Source organism: Mustelus asterias, chromosome 3, assembly GCF_964213995.1.
Source record: "Mustelus asterias chromosome 3, sMusAst1.hap1.1, whole genome shotgun sequence".
NCBI classification, from domain to species: Eukaryota; Metazoa; Chordata; class Chondrichthyes; order Carcharhiniformes; family Triakidae; genus Mustelus; species Mustelus asterias.
Window position 1 is genome coordinate 25,202,413 of NC_135803.1, and position 17,107 is coordinate 25,219,519.

At 45.4% G+C, this 17,107-nt stretch overlaps 1 protein-coding gene across 1 annotated transcript in view; it reads right to left on the reverse strand.

Annotated features, from left to right (window-relative positions):
* egfem1 (EGF-like and EMI domain containing 1) overlaps nucleotides 1-17,107 on the reverse strand; it is a gene marked incomplete at its 5' end in the record, with an annotated part of 303,107 nt that overhangs the window by 17,294 nt on the left and 268,706 nt on the right. The window contains 7 exon segments of the mRNA XM_078204089.1: nucleotides 863-994; nucleotides 4,763-4,891; nucleotides 7,567-7,695; nucleotides 10,020-10,148; nucleotides 10,254-10,382; nucleotides 12,246-12,374; nucleotides 13,559-13,687. Coding sequence (XP_078060215.1) covers nucleotides 863-994; nucleotides 4,763-4,891; nucleotides 7,567-7,695; nucleotides 10,020-10,148; nucleotides 10,254-10,382; nucleotides 12,246-12,374; nucleotides 13,559-13,687 — 906 coding nt within the window.

Here is a 17,107-nt window from a genome sequence, read left to right on the forward strand (position 1 = left end):
GGGAAATTGCCCTGTGCTGGGAATCATCCCAAAATGTGATTTCAGTCACAAACTTTGGATGGTTCTGCCAGGGTTACACCAACAGTTACCCAGAAAAAGTTAGAAGAATTAAAACCTCTCCTAACTTCTGGAGAACTTTTGTAAAGTCTCAAACTGATCCACCACCCCTCCACCCACCCCACCTCCATGCTGAATGCCACTCTGCGAAAGTTACGGCCGATAATACGTATTTGTCGAGGCAGTTGAAATCAGAAATGTCTCTTTACACATTAAAATTTAGCAGTGAAAGATTTATAATGACAATGGAAATACACCAGAGAATATTACAGAGGAGAGCCTTATACCGATGATGAGTGTGTAACAGGATGTTATAGCTGTGCAATTGATGATGGTGTATAACTGACAGACTATTGCAGCTGAGAACCCTATACTGATGAACAGAAGTGTGTTATAATTGTATCTGTTATGAAGGTATGATATATCAATCTTTATATCAATCAAGGTTACTGATTGATGGAGCATTTCAAGTTGGCAATAATTTTGAGGAAAGCAAATTGTGAAATATCAGAGCTGCAAATGATTCAAATCCTCTCAGGGTGGGATATTATAAAATTGAAAACTTTCACTTTTAATAAAGCTACAAAAAAAAAAGAATCTATTTAAAGATATGGACCGGAATTTTACCGCCACGGCTGCCCTGGACTCGGGGCGGGCGAGGCTCGCAGAACGGCATTCTCCGTTGGCATCAGGTGGGATCTTACGAGCCTCGGGCGGGCAAGGCAGTAAAATTCCAACAATCATGGAAAAACTGACAGATAGCCGCAAACCAGAGACCTATCAGAGAAAATCAGTGAATACGTACGGAGATCACAGCGGGTACCATGGTAGCCTGGTAGGCAGGTGCATTTTCCAGTGACAGGGTGGCACTCCTCATTCACTCCTGAGCATTGGCACACCTGGTTACAGTTCTGTCCGTAGGTACCTGGCGTACAATCTGGAAGGAAGAGAAAAGTCAGAGATGGAAAAAGTTGTCGCCTGTTTAGCACAACACCAGCATTAGTACAACAAAAGGAATAATTCAGTCCTCTCTGATGCTGAACTGATCATGTCTGACTCAATGTCATCATCCTGTAAACATTAAGTAATGGGGATCAGTTTAGCTCAGTTGGCTGGAAGGTTGATTCATGATGCAGAGCAATGCCAAAAGCACGGGTTCAATTCCTGTACCGGCTGAGATTTCTCACGAAGGCCCCGCTTTCTCAACATTGCCCTGAGGTGTGATAACCCTCAGACAAATCACTACCAGTCAGCTCTCCCCCTCAAAGGATCGAGCAGCCTATGGTCATCTGGGACTATGGCAACTTTACCTTTAAACATTAAGTACCCATTGGGTGCAAGAGAAGAGTGCACTCCCAGTTAGTACTAATTATCGAGTCCATTACCTTGTAGCCAGAAGTGGGTTTGAGTCAAGGATCCTCCATTCAGCAAGGATATGCTGAAGCCTGGTTCACTGGCAGTGCCCACCGGGTAGAGTGGGCCCTAAGGGGAGGCAGGTGGAGGAAGCTGCCCACTCTGCAGCTGGCGATCGACCAGGGTGGGGCGGCGATCGGCTATTTGTCAGCCCAAGCCTGGATATTGTCCAGGTTTTTGCTGCATTTGGACATGAACTGCTTCAGTATCTGAGGAATGGCGAATGGTACTGAACATTGTGCAGTTATCAGCAAACATCCCCATTTCTGACCTGACAATGGAGGGAAAGTCATTAATGAAGCAGCTGAAGATGGTTGGGCCTAGTACACTACCCTGAGGGACTCCTGCAGAGATGTCCTGGAGTTGAGATGATTGACCTCCAATCACCACAGCAACCTTCCTTTGTGTCAGGTTTGACTCCAACCAGTGGAAATTTACCCCAGTTTCCCTTTGACACCAGCTTTGATGCCACACTCAGTCAAATGCTGCCTTGATGTCAAGGGCAGTCACTCTCACCTCACCTCTAGCGTTCAACTATATTGTCTAAGTTTGAACCAAGGCTGGAATGTGAGGAGTTGAGTTACCCTGGCTGAACCCAAACTGAGCGTCCCTGAGCAGTGTATTGCTGGGTAAGTGCCGTTTGGAAGTGCCCTTCCATCGCTTTACTGATGATCATTAATGGGGCGGTAATTGGCTGGGTTGGATTTGTCCAGTTTCTTGTGTACAGGACATACCCGGGGAATTTTCCACATTACTGGGTAGATGCCAGTTTTGTAGCCGTACTGGAACAGCTTGACTAGGAGCACAGCAAGTTCTGGAGCACAAGTCTTCAGTAATATTGCCAGAATATTATCTGGACCCATAGCCTTTGCAGAATCCAGTGCCTTCAGCTGTTTCTTGATAACACATGGGGTGAACTGAATTGGCTGAAGACTGGCATCTGTGATGCTGGGGACCCCTGGAGAAGGCTAAGATGGATCAACCACTCGGCACTTCTAGCTGAAGATTGTTGCAAATACTTCAGCCTTTTCTTTTGTACTGATGTGCTGGATTCCTCCATCATTGAGGATGGGGATATTTATAGAGACTCCTCCTCCAGTGAGTTGTTTAATTGTCCACCACTATTCGTAGATGGATGCAGGACTGCAGAGCTTAGATAGATCTGAACTGTTGGTTGTGGGATCGCTTAGCTCTGTCTATAGAATGCTGCTTATGCTGTTTGGCATGCAAGTAGTTCTGTATTGTAGTTTTGCCAGGTCAGCACCTCATTTTAAGGTACACCTGTTATTGCTCCTGACATGCCCTCCTGCACTCTCCATTGAACCAGGGTTGATCCCCTGGCTTGGTGGTAATGATAGAGTGGGGGATATGGTGGACCATGAGGTTACAGACTGTGGTTGAGTGCAATTCTGCTGCTGCTGATGGCTCAAAACACCTCACTGATACCCAGTCTTGAGATGCTAGATCTGTTCGAAGTCTGTTCCTTTTAGCACGGCAGTAGTGCCACACAACACGATGGAGGGTGTACTCAATGTGAAGATGGGACTTTGTCTCCACAAGAACCATGCAGCGGTCACTCCTACCGATACTGTCATGGACAGATGCATCTGTGGCAGGCAGGTTAGTGAGGATGAGGCCGAGTATGTTTTGTCCTGTTGGCTCCCTCACCACCTGCCACAGTCACTTAGTGATTCTGAATACATCATTGCTTAATGTTTGAGGGGTAATGAGATAAAGAACAAAGAACAAAGAACAGTATAGCACAGGAAACAGGCCCTTCGGCCCTCCAAGCCTGTGCCGCTCTTTGGTCCAACTAGATCATTCGTTTGTATCCCTCCATTCCCAGACTGCTCATGTGACTATCCAGGTAAGTCTTAAAAGATGCCAGCGTGTCTGCCTCCACCACCCTACTTGGCAGCGCATTCCAGGCCCCCACCACTCTCTGTGTAAAAAACGTCCCTCTGATATCGGAGTTATACCTCGCCCCTCTCACCTTGAACCCGTGACCCCTCGTGATCGTTACCTCCGACCTGGGAAAAAGCTTCCCACTGTTCATCCTATCTATACCCTTCATAATTTTGTACACCTCTATTAGGTCTCCCCTCATTCTCCGTCTTTCCAGGGAGAACAAGCCCAGTTTACCCAATCTCTCCTCATAGCTAAGACCCTCCATACCAGGCAACATCCTGGTAAACCTTCTCTGCGCTCTCTCTAAAGCCTCCACGTCCTTCTGGTAGTGCGGCGACCCAGAACTGAACGCAGTACTCCAAATGTGGCCTAACCAGCGTTCTATACAGCTGCAACATCAGACTCCAGCTTTTATACTCTATACCCCGTCCTATAAAGGCAAGCATACCATATGCCTTCTTCACCACCTTCTCCACCTGTGCTGCCACCTTCAAGGATTTGTGGACTTGCACACCTAGGTCCCTCTGTGTTTCTATACTCTTGATGGCTCTGCCATTTATTGTATAACTCCCCCCTACATTAGTTCTTCCAAAATGCATCACTTCGCATTTATCTGGATTAAATTCCATCTGCCATTTCTCCGCCCAATTTTCCAGCCTATCTATATCCTGCTGTATTGTCCGACAATGTTCATTGCTATCCGCAAGTCCAGCCATCTTCGGGTCATCCGCAAACTTGCTGATAACACCAGTTACACCTTCTTCCAAATCATTTATATATATCACAAATAGCAGAGGTCCCAGTACAGAGCCCTGCGGAACACCACTGGTCACAGACCTCCAGCTGGAAAAAGACCCTTTGACTGCTACCCTCTGTCTCCTGTGGCCAAGCCAGTTTTCTACCCATCTAGCCACCTCTCCTTGTATCCCATGAGCCTTAACCTTCTTAACCAACATGCCATGAGGGACTTTGTCAAATGCCTTACTGGAATCCATATAGACGACATCCACGGCCCTTCCTTCGTCAACCATTTTTGTCACTTCCTCAAAAAGCTCCACCAAATTTGTAAGGCACGACCTCCCTCTTACAAAACCATGCTGTCTGTCACTAATGAGATTGTTCCGTTCTAAATGCACATACATCCTGTCTCTAAGAATCCTCTCCAACAACTTCCCTACCATGGACGTCAAGCTCACTGGCCTATAATTACCCGGGTTATCCCTGCTACCCTGTCGGCCAACGCAGATCCTCATTGTTAGAGGAAGACAGATGAAGGTGGAGTGGCCATTTTTACCAATACAAAACACAAGACATGTCACTGCCTGCCTTAAGTATCTAATATGTACACTGCCACTCAAGAAGTTAAAGATGAAACATTCCTTACTTTCTTCACAACCATTGCCAGTGAATCCAGCAGGGCAGCCACACTCCCCAGTCACATGGTTACAGGCAATGCCAGGATGGCACTCACAGCTCTGACCACAGTTGTCTCCATAGTAACCAGGCAAACACGCTGCAAAGAAAAGAAAGAAAAGTCAAACACTGCTCAAACTGTCCTGATTTAATCAAAATGTAAAAATATTTCAATTTTTCTTGTGAATTATGTGCTTCTTGAGATCAGAGGCAAGAAGCCTCGTCCACAAGGATTACAGGCATCTGTCTATTAGAGACAGACAATTGATTATGTAGCTTGAGGGGCATTAGACTTCATCCTGTTAACACATTTGTGTAATGATTAAATCTCAAATTATCAAATTATACAGCACATAAGCTTAGTGATGGAAAGTGTTAATTTTTATGCATTATTGGGATGTTTTGTAAATTTTGCCGTATGTTGACAAGAAGTCTTAAAGTTCGCATCTCTTTAAGTGTCAAATACTGTGATGCCACTGTAAGAAAGACCATGTGGAGTGAATTGAAGTTATGTTTAATAAACCTTGTTAGTTTGTATTTTAAATTAGTGAATGTCCCTCTTGCCAACATAGTTCTCCCTCTTAATCTGGGTGTAAAGTATAGAGTCTACATAATGCACTCAGATAGTTCTCAAGCATTCCCTCACACTTTCAGCAAGTGAGATATGTACCAAGGTATGGCTCTGGAGGAAAACTGGAGGGACTGACTAGGTAGACATACGGAGGGGGGGTGGTTTCCAGTCCCAATTTCATCGAGTGGGATCGCCAACGGAAGAGGAAAATCTCGGAAAAGTGTGGCAAGATTGTCCCTGCCTCCCCGTCAGTTATGTAACGGGATTCCTGACTTTCAATGATGGGAATGTCGTTATAACACATTTACGTCTCATTATCAGGCCTCTATGCCAGAGTCAACACCCCATTCATGTCAGTGTGAAGGCAGACCAGCATGAACTAAAACTGGTCTCCCACAGCATGCACCTGGTGGGCAGTTCGCCCAGAGGAGCTCCTGTAATGTATTGCTCAGGAGGGGAAGAAGGTAACACCTGGGCACTGCCAGAAGGGAGGGCCAGGGGATTGTGTGGGAGGAGAGTGTTGGTGGGGTTTCCAAGGTGGCCGGGTATCACCGAAATTTCAGACAATACAAGACTCACGAAGCCAGTGTCTCAGTTTAAAGACATATCTTTATTTTGACCAGCGGCCGCTAGGAGAAATCATCAAAGGGTCGGGGAACTCGCGAGATGGAGCAGCTAGACCTCTCTAATGAGTTCTGACATATACAATTCAAAACAGATCAATTATAGGTTTTCTTATTAATTATTCCCCCCTTTCATTAGCTTTAAATCAATCATCTTCAATATACACAAATCAACAATAATACCTGTCATATACATCAGCCAATTGCATCTTACCTTCTGGCATAATGGTATTTCAGTAGTCTGTAGAATCCAGAACCTAACTCCTGTCTTGGCAAACCCCACTTCCTGTGTTGCCTAGTAACCAGAGACGCTAGCCCAACATTCAAATTAACGTTCCCATAAGTTCCCCCCAAAGGTCACTGCCAAACCAGATTAACACATGACTCCACGTCAGGGCATGCATCCATCTTATCTGGACAGTGAATAAACCCTATTCATGATGTCTGATTAAGTGTTCTAAATGTTCTAGCCATTAGAAACTCTGTTGATAAAACCTTGCATATTCCCAAGGTCTTAATATTCCCTTGGCTCTGTCCTAATGCCCTTTACCATTATGCTTTGTGGCAATCTGTCCCTTGCTAAAGTGAACAATGATTCTTAAAAATGCATTAATACATTCAAAATATCAGCATATATGTTTTAAAATCATAATCACTTGTTTAAATCTCTTATTGCATTTCATATGAGTGTAAACTGTTTTCTTGTTAGCTTATAATTCTGTTTTAAAGTCATTTAACTCAATGCTGATAGTTCTGTCAGTGTCTTAATGTCTAATGGTGTAAAAAATCTTTACTATTAGGATTTCTCCCTTTACACGGGGGTTGGGGGGGGGGGAAGTTTTGTGAAGGGGGTCCCATATGAATATTTGTACACTAGGATGAAAATGTCACGCTGATATTTTAAGTTGCTGGCACGACAGGCTCTGCGGGGTTGTGGGACCCACTTTTTGCCACTTTTTTTCAATATTCCCAATGAAATAGCAGGGAAAGCTGCCATTGGTGCTGGCAGCTTCAATGCCACTTTTCCCACCTGCTATCGCATCCTGCCAAATATAGAGTTAATTCTGCCCACAGTAAGATTCTGTGCATGAAACTGCGACACGTTTCACTATTTCACTCAATTTGTGCCCTCCATCAATTTTTAAAAATTTATTCATGGGGCTTGGGTGTCACTGGCTGGCCAGCATTTACTGCCCATCCCTAGTTGACCAAGGGCAGTTGAGAGTCAACAACATTGCTGTGGCTCTGGAGTCACATGTAGACCAAACCAGGTAAGGATGGCAGATTTCCTTCCTTAAAGGACATTAGTGAACCAGTTGGGTTTTTCTGACAATTGACAATGGTTTCATGTCATGAGTTGATTCTTAATTCCAGATATGTTTTATTGAATTCAAATTCCACCACTTGCCGTGGCAGGATTCGAACTCGGGTCCCCCAGAACATTAGTTGTGTTTCTAGATTTATAGTCCAGTGATAATACCACTAGGCCATTGCCTCTTCCCGAATTCCCTTGTTTATGCTGAACCTTGTACAAACATTCAATGATTGGCTCTCACAATGGATCCCCAGGCTTTCACTCACGTTTCTCACATCTCTTCCCCCGCCAGCCTCGCGCACACTGACAGGCTGCTGTCTCATGGTGACAGGAAATGGCATTTTCACAATCGCATCTCTCCTCGCAATGCTCTCCGTAATATCCAACTGGGCATCCTAAAAGGATAAAGCAGACTGTACGTTACACAGTGGAAAGTGGCAGTGCTACATTAATATCAACATCTAACTCATCAGCGATTGAATACCTGCTCCATACCAAGTGTGGTGTTGGCGATATCACATCTCCATATCTGTACTTCCAACACATTGCGATCACTCAGAGTATTAAAACAGAAATTAACACAAAGGAAAAGGAAGTATCCGAGGATGAATATTCTGAAGTCATTGGGCTGGAGCTCACAAACCCAATACAACTTGGAGAAAACAGGATTGCGAGACTTTGTGGGGGAAAGGGCATGCGCTTAGGCATCTGAATGAACTGATGTCCAAAGCTGGAAGGCCATCTAGAAGCCTGTTAGAGAAATGGAAGCCCAAAGTGATCAAAGTAGAGACCAGGCTGTCAGCTGTTGGTATGGGACAATTGTGGGATATTGGGGGATCATAGAATCATAGAATCCCGACAGCGCAGAAGGAGGCCATTCGGCCCATCAAGTCTGAACCGACCACAATCCCACTCAGCTGCTATCCCCGTAGCCCCACATATTTACCCTGCTAATCCCCCTGATGCTAAGTGGCAATTTAGCGTGGCCAATCAACCTGACCCACACATCTCTGGAGGAAACCGGAGCACCCGAAGGAAACCCACGCAGACACGGGAAGAATATGCAGACTCTACACAGACAGATTCCAAGCCGGGAATCAAAGACAGGTCCCTGGCGCTGAGAGGCAGCAGTGCTAACCACTGTGCCACCATGCTGCCCCTGATGGAAGTGCAGTACAGTCTGGTCTGTGAATGGTATTGCCCAATCTAACAGCAGACACGCAGTCTGACAGTTTTGCATTTCTAAGTAGATGACTGTTACACTGGACGTGGATGGGAGACCAGCCAGGATCGTAATCCTGAAGACCCTTGAAGTGGAGGTAAGGTGATTTGGGAAAGGTTGACTGAGGTATCAGTCAGAAGTGACAACCCAGAGGTTGAGAAACTACTTACAGATGAGGTGATTTTATCCAGAGAACAATGACCCTGGAGGGATTTGTACTGGGCAGCGGGATGTGTGAAAGAATGTAGCGATGGTCAGACGGAGCCCGAACCGTGTGAGAGAGCTTTGAAGACTTCAGGCTACGTGTGATGACTAGTTTAAGGGGGTTACCACATGAGGTGTGGAAGCTTGAGAGAGTGAACATAGATAATGGAGACTGGTAAGGGGAAGAGGAAAGGGCAGATTGAGAAGTGGATTACAATCAATACGGAGTAGGAATTGCTCAATACCAAGGTCAGACACAAGGTAGGAGATGTTGAAGAAAATGCCTGCGGGGCTAAGGAAGCTGCATGAGAGAAGTAAAGGAGAGGTAAGGGGGACTAATCTGCACTCTGGTGGTGATGATAGAGCATCAATGTTACCTTTACCCACCCCCCCCCCCCAACCCCCCCGCCTTTGTAAAAGCACTGAGGGATCTTCAGCATCCACCTGAACAGATAGAGGGATCTTTGGTTTAATGCCTCATTCAAAAGGTGGGGAAAAGGTCAGAGAAGTGAAGATATCACCAACTAAATGTATAGCCACAGACTGCAACCAGAGACAACAAGGAAACCCTATCATTTCTTCTCAACTCACAAGAGAAATCAAAGCCAAAACCTCAGAAATTAATTCAATAGAACAATCCACATTATTGCAAGCTGGGTCATTAAATACCACAAATGGAACTTCAATGGTCCTATCAGAATCCTAAACAAACAGCAAATGAGAGGGTTTTGCCCTGAAGAAGAATAACATCGACTTAAGCTGGAATTTTACTGTCCCACTCACCACGGGAATCGGAGCGGGCGCGGGGTAGACCATGGAAAGTTCCGTTGACCTCGGACGGGATTTTACAGTTTCGGGATCCCGCCCTTTAAAGTTTATTTATTATTGTCACAAGTAGGCTTACATTAACATTGCAATGCAGTGAAAATCCCTTAGTCTCCTCACTCCGGCACCTGTTCGGATACACTGAGGGAGAATTTAGCATGGCCAATGCACCTAACCAGCACATCTTTCGGACTGTGGGAGGAAACCGGAGCACTGGAGGAAATCCACACAGACACGGTGAGAACCTGCAGACTCCACACAGACAGTGACCCAAGCCGGGAATCGAACCCGGGACCCTGGGGCTGTGAGGCAGCAGTGCTAACCACTGTGCCACCGTGACTTGAAACATTAACTCTATTTTCTCTCTCCACAGATGCTACCAGACCAGCTGAGCTTTTCCAGCATGTGTTTCAGATTCCAGCATCCGCAGTATTTTATTTTTATTTATAAGTCTGATATTTTACTTACGAGTCTGACATTTTTCTCCAATCCAGCCGGGTCGACAAACGCATTGTCCGGTGTGCCGGTCGCAGGTTGCTCCATTGCTGCAGCTGCAGTACTGGTGACATCCCTCCCCGTACCGCCCCTCTTCACATTCTAAACACAAGCAGCCACACAGTTTGGCAATCGCTGACCCTCACCGTGAAAGAATACACTGGCACTGTTTTTCATCTTTACATTAATTCCTGATCATGTACTTACCAAGCTCGCAAGCTATCCCCGTCCAGCCTTTGGGGCAAGTGCATAATCCACTCACGTGGTCACACTGGGCTGTGTCCCTGCAGATGCAGAGCTGCAAGCAGTTCCGTCCATACCACCCAGCAGGGCATCCTATGGGGAATCAAAACAGGGTGGGAAAATGAGCTCAAATAGAAAATGAGGACAGCGTGCAACCCGCTGGCTGGCCCAGACCTGATGATGTGGAGATGCCGGCGTTGGACCGGGGTAAACACAGTAAGAAGTGATGGACCTGATGGACGGAATAACCTCCTTCAGTGACTATGATTCTAGGAAGACAATTTCCTCAGGCACCAAATTTCCACGCAACCAACATGAGACTTGGGTCAGCTCAATCTTCTTTCTAATGATGTGGAGATGCTGGTGTTGGACTGGGATGGACAAGATGAGAGGTCACACAACACCAGGTTATAGTCCAACAGGTTTACTTGAAATCACAAGGCTTTGGGCGGCACGGTGGCACAGTGGTTAGCACTGCTGCATCACAGCACCAGGGACCCGGGTTCGATTCCCGGCTTGGGTCACTGTCCATGTGGAGTTTGCACATTCTCCCCGTGTTTGTGTGTGTTTCCTCCAGGTGCTCTGGTTTCCTCCCACAGTCCGAAAGACATGCAGGTTAGGTGCATTGACCCGAACAGACAACAGAGCGTGGCGACTAGGGGAATTTCACAGTAACTTCATTGCAGTGTTAATGTAAGCCTTACTTGTGACTAATAAATAAAATTTACTTTCAGAGCACTGCTCCTTCATCTGGTCACCTGTCTGACCTCTTATTCTTTCTAATGGACACGGATTCAAACAGTAAAACTGCCAAGAATTCACCATAAATTGACAGTTTTTAATCAGAATCCACAATGTTTAGTGATGTGGAGATGGGAAAAGCTGCATTGTTGCAGTCAAGGGATGATTCGAGTCTGAATAAAGAAAAATCTTTATTTTTAACACTTTAGTAACTGGAATTCACCAGGACTCTTGGCATCTTTTGGGCCTTTGTTATTTTCTTATTCGAAATCCATTGAAAAGCAAATTAAAATTTTCTCACGTTCCCTTCCCTCCAATGCAATTCAGTCAATCATTAACCACTGATTTTATATTATTTTTATATAGGAGTTGCTGAGAACAACTATAGAGCAGTAATACGTAATACACGGGTGTGCATGCAGCCTAGAGTTGATAATCAGACAGAGCCACTCAGTTCCTTGAATAGCTACACTCGAGCTCCTGTCCAATCATCATATCAAACCACGAACAGGAAATGCTGGAAAATCTCAGCAGATCTGACAGCATCCGTGGAGAGAGAATAGAGCCAACGGCTGAAACTCTACCATCTTGCCATCCCCAGAATTGGGCAGGATTTTACGATCTCACCTGAGCAAGGCCGTGAAATCCCGCCCAATGTTTCGAGTCTGGATAACCCTTCGTCGGAGCTCTGACGAAGGGTCATCCAGACTTGAAACACTGGCTCTATTCTTTCTCATGATGTGGAGATGCCGGCGTTGGACTGGGGTAAACACAGTAAGAATTTTAACAACACCAGGTTAAAGTCCAGCAGGTTCATTTGGTAGCAAAAGACACTAGCTTTCGGAGCGCTCACTGCTCCTTCAGAGCGAGCGTCTCTTTAACCTGTGCTTAATGCTCCCTCCACTCACATTGTCTGTATCTTTAAGACCTGGTTGGCTGTAGAGATTTGCATTCTAATCAGTATTCTGTAACTTGATTTTGTGTTTTTGTGCCCTGTTTGAGAGCAGATACCCACTCCATCTGACGAAGGAGCAGCGCTCCAAAAGCTAATGGCATTTGCTACCAAATAAACCTGTTGGACTTTAACCTGGTGTTGTTAAAACTCTTACTCTATTCTTTCTCCGCAGATGCTGTCAGACCTGCTGAGTTCCTCCAGCGTTTTCCTTGATATCAAAACATAATCTCACCCTCTCAGTCCTGCCAACAGTTACTTACGTTGATGACATGCAGTTCCTGTCCATCCGGGAGTACACAGGCACTGGCCAGTCACGTGATCACACGCTGCGTTATTGGAGCAGTTACAGATCTGGCTGCAGCCCTGACCATACCTCTGTCTACGGCACGCTGGGAAAACAGAAATCCAGAGCTGAGTGAAGCATTCACCCACTTCCTGATCAAGCAATTCGCAAACTGCACAGAAATGTATGCGCAGTCCCCTCATAGAATTTCTAATTTTAGCCCAACATTGCACAGAAATCGGTAGCAGTTACTTTTGCTGACATGTGTGATTGTCCCATCTCTTATTCTTTACACTGTAGACATCTTTATACACACTGGAGTCCTCGGTAATAACCATTGTCAACATTCTGTTGATTAATGAAGATGAGAAAACAGTCTCTCCAGTGAGAATGATATTATTCCCATCTGTAATGTTCCTGCTTCATTAGAGAAATTTCCTAAATATCAGGACTATTCTCCCTAGTCAAACAGTGGGATTTAATGCCACAATGATAATGTTCCTCTTCCATGGGATAGAATTGCATCTGGCAGCAGAGTGTGCCATGGACAGACATATACCAACACACGTCAAAATATGCTACAGACACACATACACAAATACATGTCAAAATGTGCCATAGGCACATTCACCCAAGCACACATGTCAAAATGTGCCATAGACACATACACACAAACACACATGTCAAAATGTGCCATAGATACAGATACACAAAAACACACATCAAAATGTGCCGTAGACACATACACCCAAGCACACATGTCAAATGTGCCATAGACACATTCACCCAAGCACACATGTCAAATGTGCCATAGACACGCACACAAATACACATGTCAAAGTGTGCCATAGACACACGTACACAAACACACGTCAAAATGTGCCATAGACACATTCACCCAAGCACACATGTCAAATGTGCCATAGACACGTACACAAACACACACATCAAAATGTGCCGTAGAAACATACACCCAAGCACACATGTCAAATGTGCCATAGACACACATACACAAACATACATGTCAAAGTGTGCTGTAGACACTCATACACATATCAGAAAGTGTCATAGACACACACACAAACATACATGTTAACATTGCTCCAGCATGATGACAGTTGTATCCAACAACAAACAATTCTGGCTACAAAAGTTTGGAAATGAAGGTGACTTGTGAATTGAAATCCTTCCCTTCAGTCATAGTGACAGCTCCAATTCCCTTTACCAACTGGAGAATGAGACATTTCCAAATGTTTCTCTCTGTGAACCCCTCCCTCGGAGTGGACTTACGCTGGCTGCACTGATGTCCCAGCCAGCCTGGAGGGCAGTGACAGGCCCCAGTCACATGGTCACAGCTGGCACCATTTCTGCAGTTGCACATCTGCTGGCAGTCAAAGCCATAAAATCCATCCGGACATGCTGGGAATGAGAAAATAGCCGTGGGTTAGGAGTTGGCAAGATCATTAACTCTTTAATGTAAAGGACAGTTGTAGGTCTTAGTACCGTGGAAATCAATAGGGAATGACAAGGATTTAAACAGAGTCCTTCAGTCAGTTATGACTTGTGCCATTAGGTCTTTTTTTTTTCATAAAACCAAGTTACGTTAGTTATTACCGCTGGGTTAAGTGAATATGAGCAGTAGCAAGACATTTCATAGTGTTCAGTTATGAATTCATTGGAAATATAAATTTATAAAGGGCTTTAAGCAGTAGGTTAACTGATCCTGATGGATTCCTCCTTCTATATGCTTCTTGAAAAATCAGAAATTACAAAGGGTTGTGAATGAAGCCCAGTCCATCGCGCAAACCAGCCTCTCATCCATTGACTCTGTCCACACTTCCTGCTGCCTCGGCAAAGCAGCCAGCGTAATCAAGGACCCCACGCACCCCAAACGTTCTCTCTCCCACCTTCTCCCGTTGGGAAAACGATACCAAAATCTGAGAACACGTACCAACCGACGCAAGAACAGCTTCTTCCCTGCTGCTGTCAGACTTTTAAATGGGCCTACCATATATTAAGTTGATCTTTCTCTTCATCCTACCTGTAACTGCAACACTATATATTGCACCCTTTCCATTCCTTCTCCCCTATGTACTCTATAAATGGGGTGTTTCTTCTGTATAGCGCGCAAGAAACAATACTTTTCACTGCATCCCAATACATGTGACAATAATAAATCAAGTCAATTCAGAAGAACTGAACTGCTGGTGCATTTTATACTTTGTGTGCATCATTCTCAGTGGCCACAAGAGGGCAGTGTCTACTGCTCTTACAAAAGTACACCAGCAGCTCCAGGTACCACTCTTGTTAATGAGAATATAAATGCTGCGATTTTAGTTTAAAGTTTGTTTATTAGTGTCACAAGTAGACTTACATTAACACTGCGATGAAGTTACTGTGAAAATCCCCTAGTCGCTACACTCTGGCGCCTGTTCAGGTACACAGGGCGGCACGGTAGCACAGTGGTTAGCACTGCTGCTTCACAGCTCCAGGGTCCTGGGTTCGATTCCCGGCTCGGGTCACTGTCTGTGTGGAGTTTGCACATTCTCCTCGTGTCTGCGTGGGTTTCCTCCGGGTGCTCCGGTTTCCTCCCACAGTCCAAAGATGTGCGGGTTAGGTTGATTGGCCAGGTTAAAAATTGCCCCTTAGAGTCCTGGGATGTGTAGGTTAGAGGGATTAGCGGGTAAAATATATGGGGGTAGGGCCTGGGTGGGATTGTGGTCGGTGCAGACTCGATGGGCCGAATGGCCTCCTTCTGCACTGTATGTTTCTATGTTACTGAGGGAGGATTTATCACTAGAAAACAACAATATCGCCGGCGAGATCTCGCTTTCCGATTCTCCCTGCCCTGCCTGTGATGTAATGAGGTTCCAGACCCTCAACTCTGCATTGGGGGGGCGGGGGGGCTAGTGGTAGGGCCAGTGATCGGGGAAGCCATACATTGCGGGTGGGGGGTGTCTATGGGAGAGTCTATGGAGGGATGTCTGTGGGGGATTAACGATCGGGAGCTCTGTGGGGGTGTGTCAGTGGGTATGTTTGTGGGGGGGGTGGCGATCAGGAGGGGGGTCTGTGGGGGGGGGGGGTGTGGGGAAGGGGGGGTGTGGGGAAGGGGGGGTGGCTCCCCCCAACCGACATGAAACTCCTGACTACCAAAATAATTGACAGAATGTGGGAAAATTGCATGGGGTAGCTCACTGCAAAAACCGGTGTGAAACTCTCCGGTTTTCTGACTTTTGTGACACCCGACCTGTCGAATATTTCCAGCAATTTCTTTGTTTCATTTCAGATTTGCAGCAACTGCAGTATTTTGTTTTGTAAAGAAAACAAAATGTTTGTTGTATGAAGCTCCATGATAAATTAGATCCCAGGGGTGCCATCTGACTTCAGCTGGGTGTTATTATCCTATCCAACACTAGGGTGAGTATGAGACCTGCAAAGTTGAGGTGCTATTGAAATAGAGGAGTTGCTTTAGCTCAGTTGGCTGGATGGCTGCTTCGTGATGCAGAGCGGCACCAACAGCGGGGATTCAATTCCTTTACCGGTTGAGGTTATTTATGAAGGCCCTACCTGAGGTTAAATCACCACCAGTCAGCTCTCCCTCAAATGAGCGAGCAGCCATGGATCTAGGACTATGGCGTAGCAGACACACTGAAATACATCGCAATATATTGTGCCGTGTGCCAAGTGGTCATCATTTGTAAGGAGAATCATCACTCTCTGTCTCTATAACATCACTCCTTGTCTCTATAACATCACTCTATCTCTATAACATCACTCTGTCTCTATAACATCACTCTCTGTCTCTATAACATCACTCTCTGTCTCTATAACATCACTCCCTGTCTCAATAACATCACTCCCTGTCTCTATAACATCACTCCCTATCTCTATAACACCACTCTCTATCTCTATAACATCACTCTCTGTCTCTATAACATCATTCTCTGTCTCTATAACATCACTCTCTGTCTCTATAACATCACTCCCTGTCTCTATAACATCACTCTCCGTCTCTATAACATCACTCTCTGTCTCTATAACATCACTCCCTGTCTCTATAACATCACTCTCTGTCTCTATAACATCACTCTCTGTCTCTATAACATCACTCTCCGTCTCTATAACATCACTCTCTGTCTCTATAACATCACTCTCCGTCTCTATAACATCACTCTCTGTCTCTATAACATCACTCTCCGTCTCTATAACATCACTCTCTGTCTCTATAACATCACTCCCTGTCTCTATAACACCACTCTCTATCTCTATAACATCACTCTCTGTCTCTATAACATCACTCTCTGTCTCTATAACATCACTCCCTGTCTCTATAACATCACTCCTTGCCTCTATAGCCTCCTCCTCACCATCTCTAGTCTTACAAACCGAGTTTACCCCTCTTCCAAAAGCCACAATTGAATCTGCCTCCACCATGCTCTCGGGTAGTCCCATTCCAGACCCTCACTGCAGCATTTCTTTTCTCATATCACCTTTCGTTACGTAACAACATAAAAATAGGATCAGAAGATGGCCATTCAGCCCCTTGAACCTGCTCCATCATTCAATAAGATTATTATCTCCACATTCCTGCAGCTCCCCCCTGACCCTTGACTCCTTTGTCAATCAAAGATCTATCTCAATGTTGCATATAGTCTATGAACCGCTTCCACTGCTCGCTGTGGAAAAAAATTCCAAATACTAACTACCTTCTGGCAAAATAAATTCCTCCTCATCGCTGTCCTAAACAGGGGGCCCCCTTATTTTGAAACTGTGTCCCCTGTTTCATTTCTACATTCCCTCATTAGAGGAATCATCCTCTCAGCATCTACCCTGTCAAAC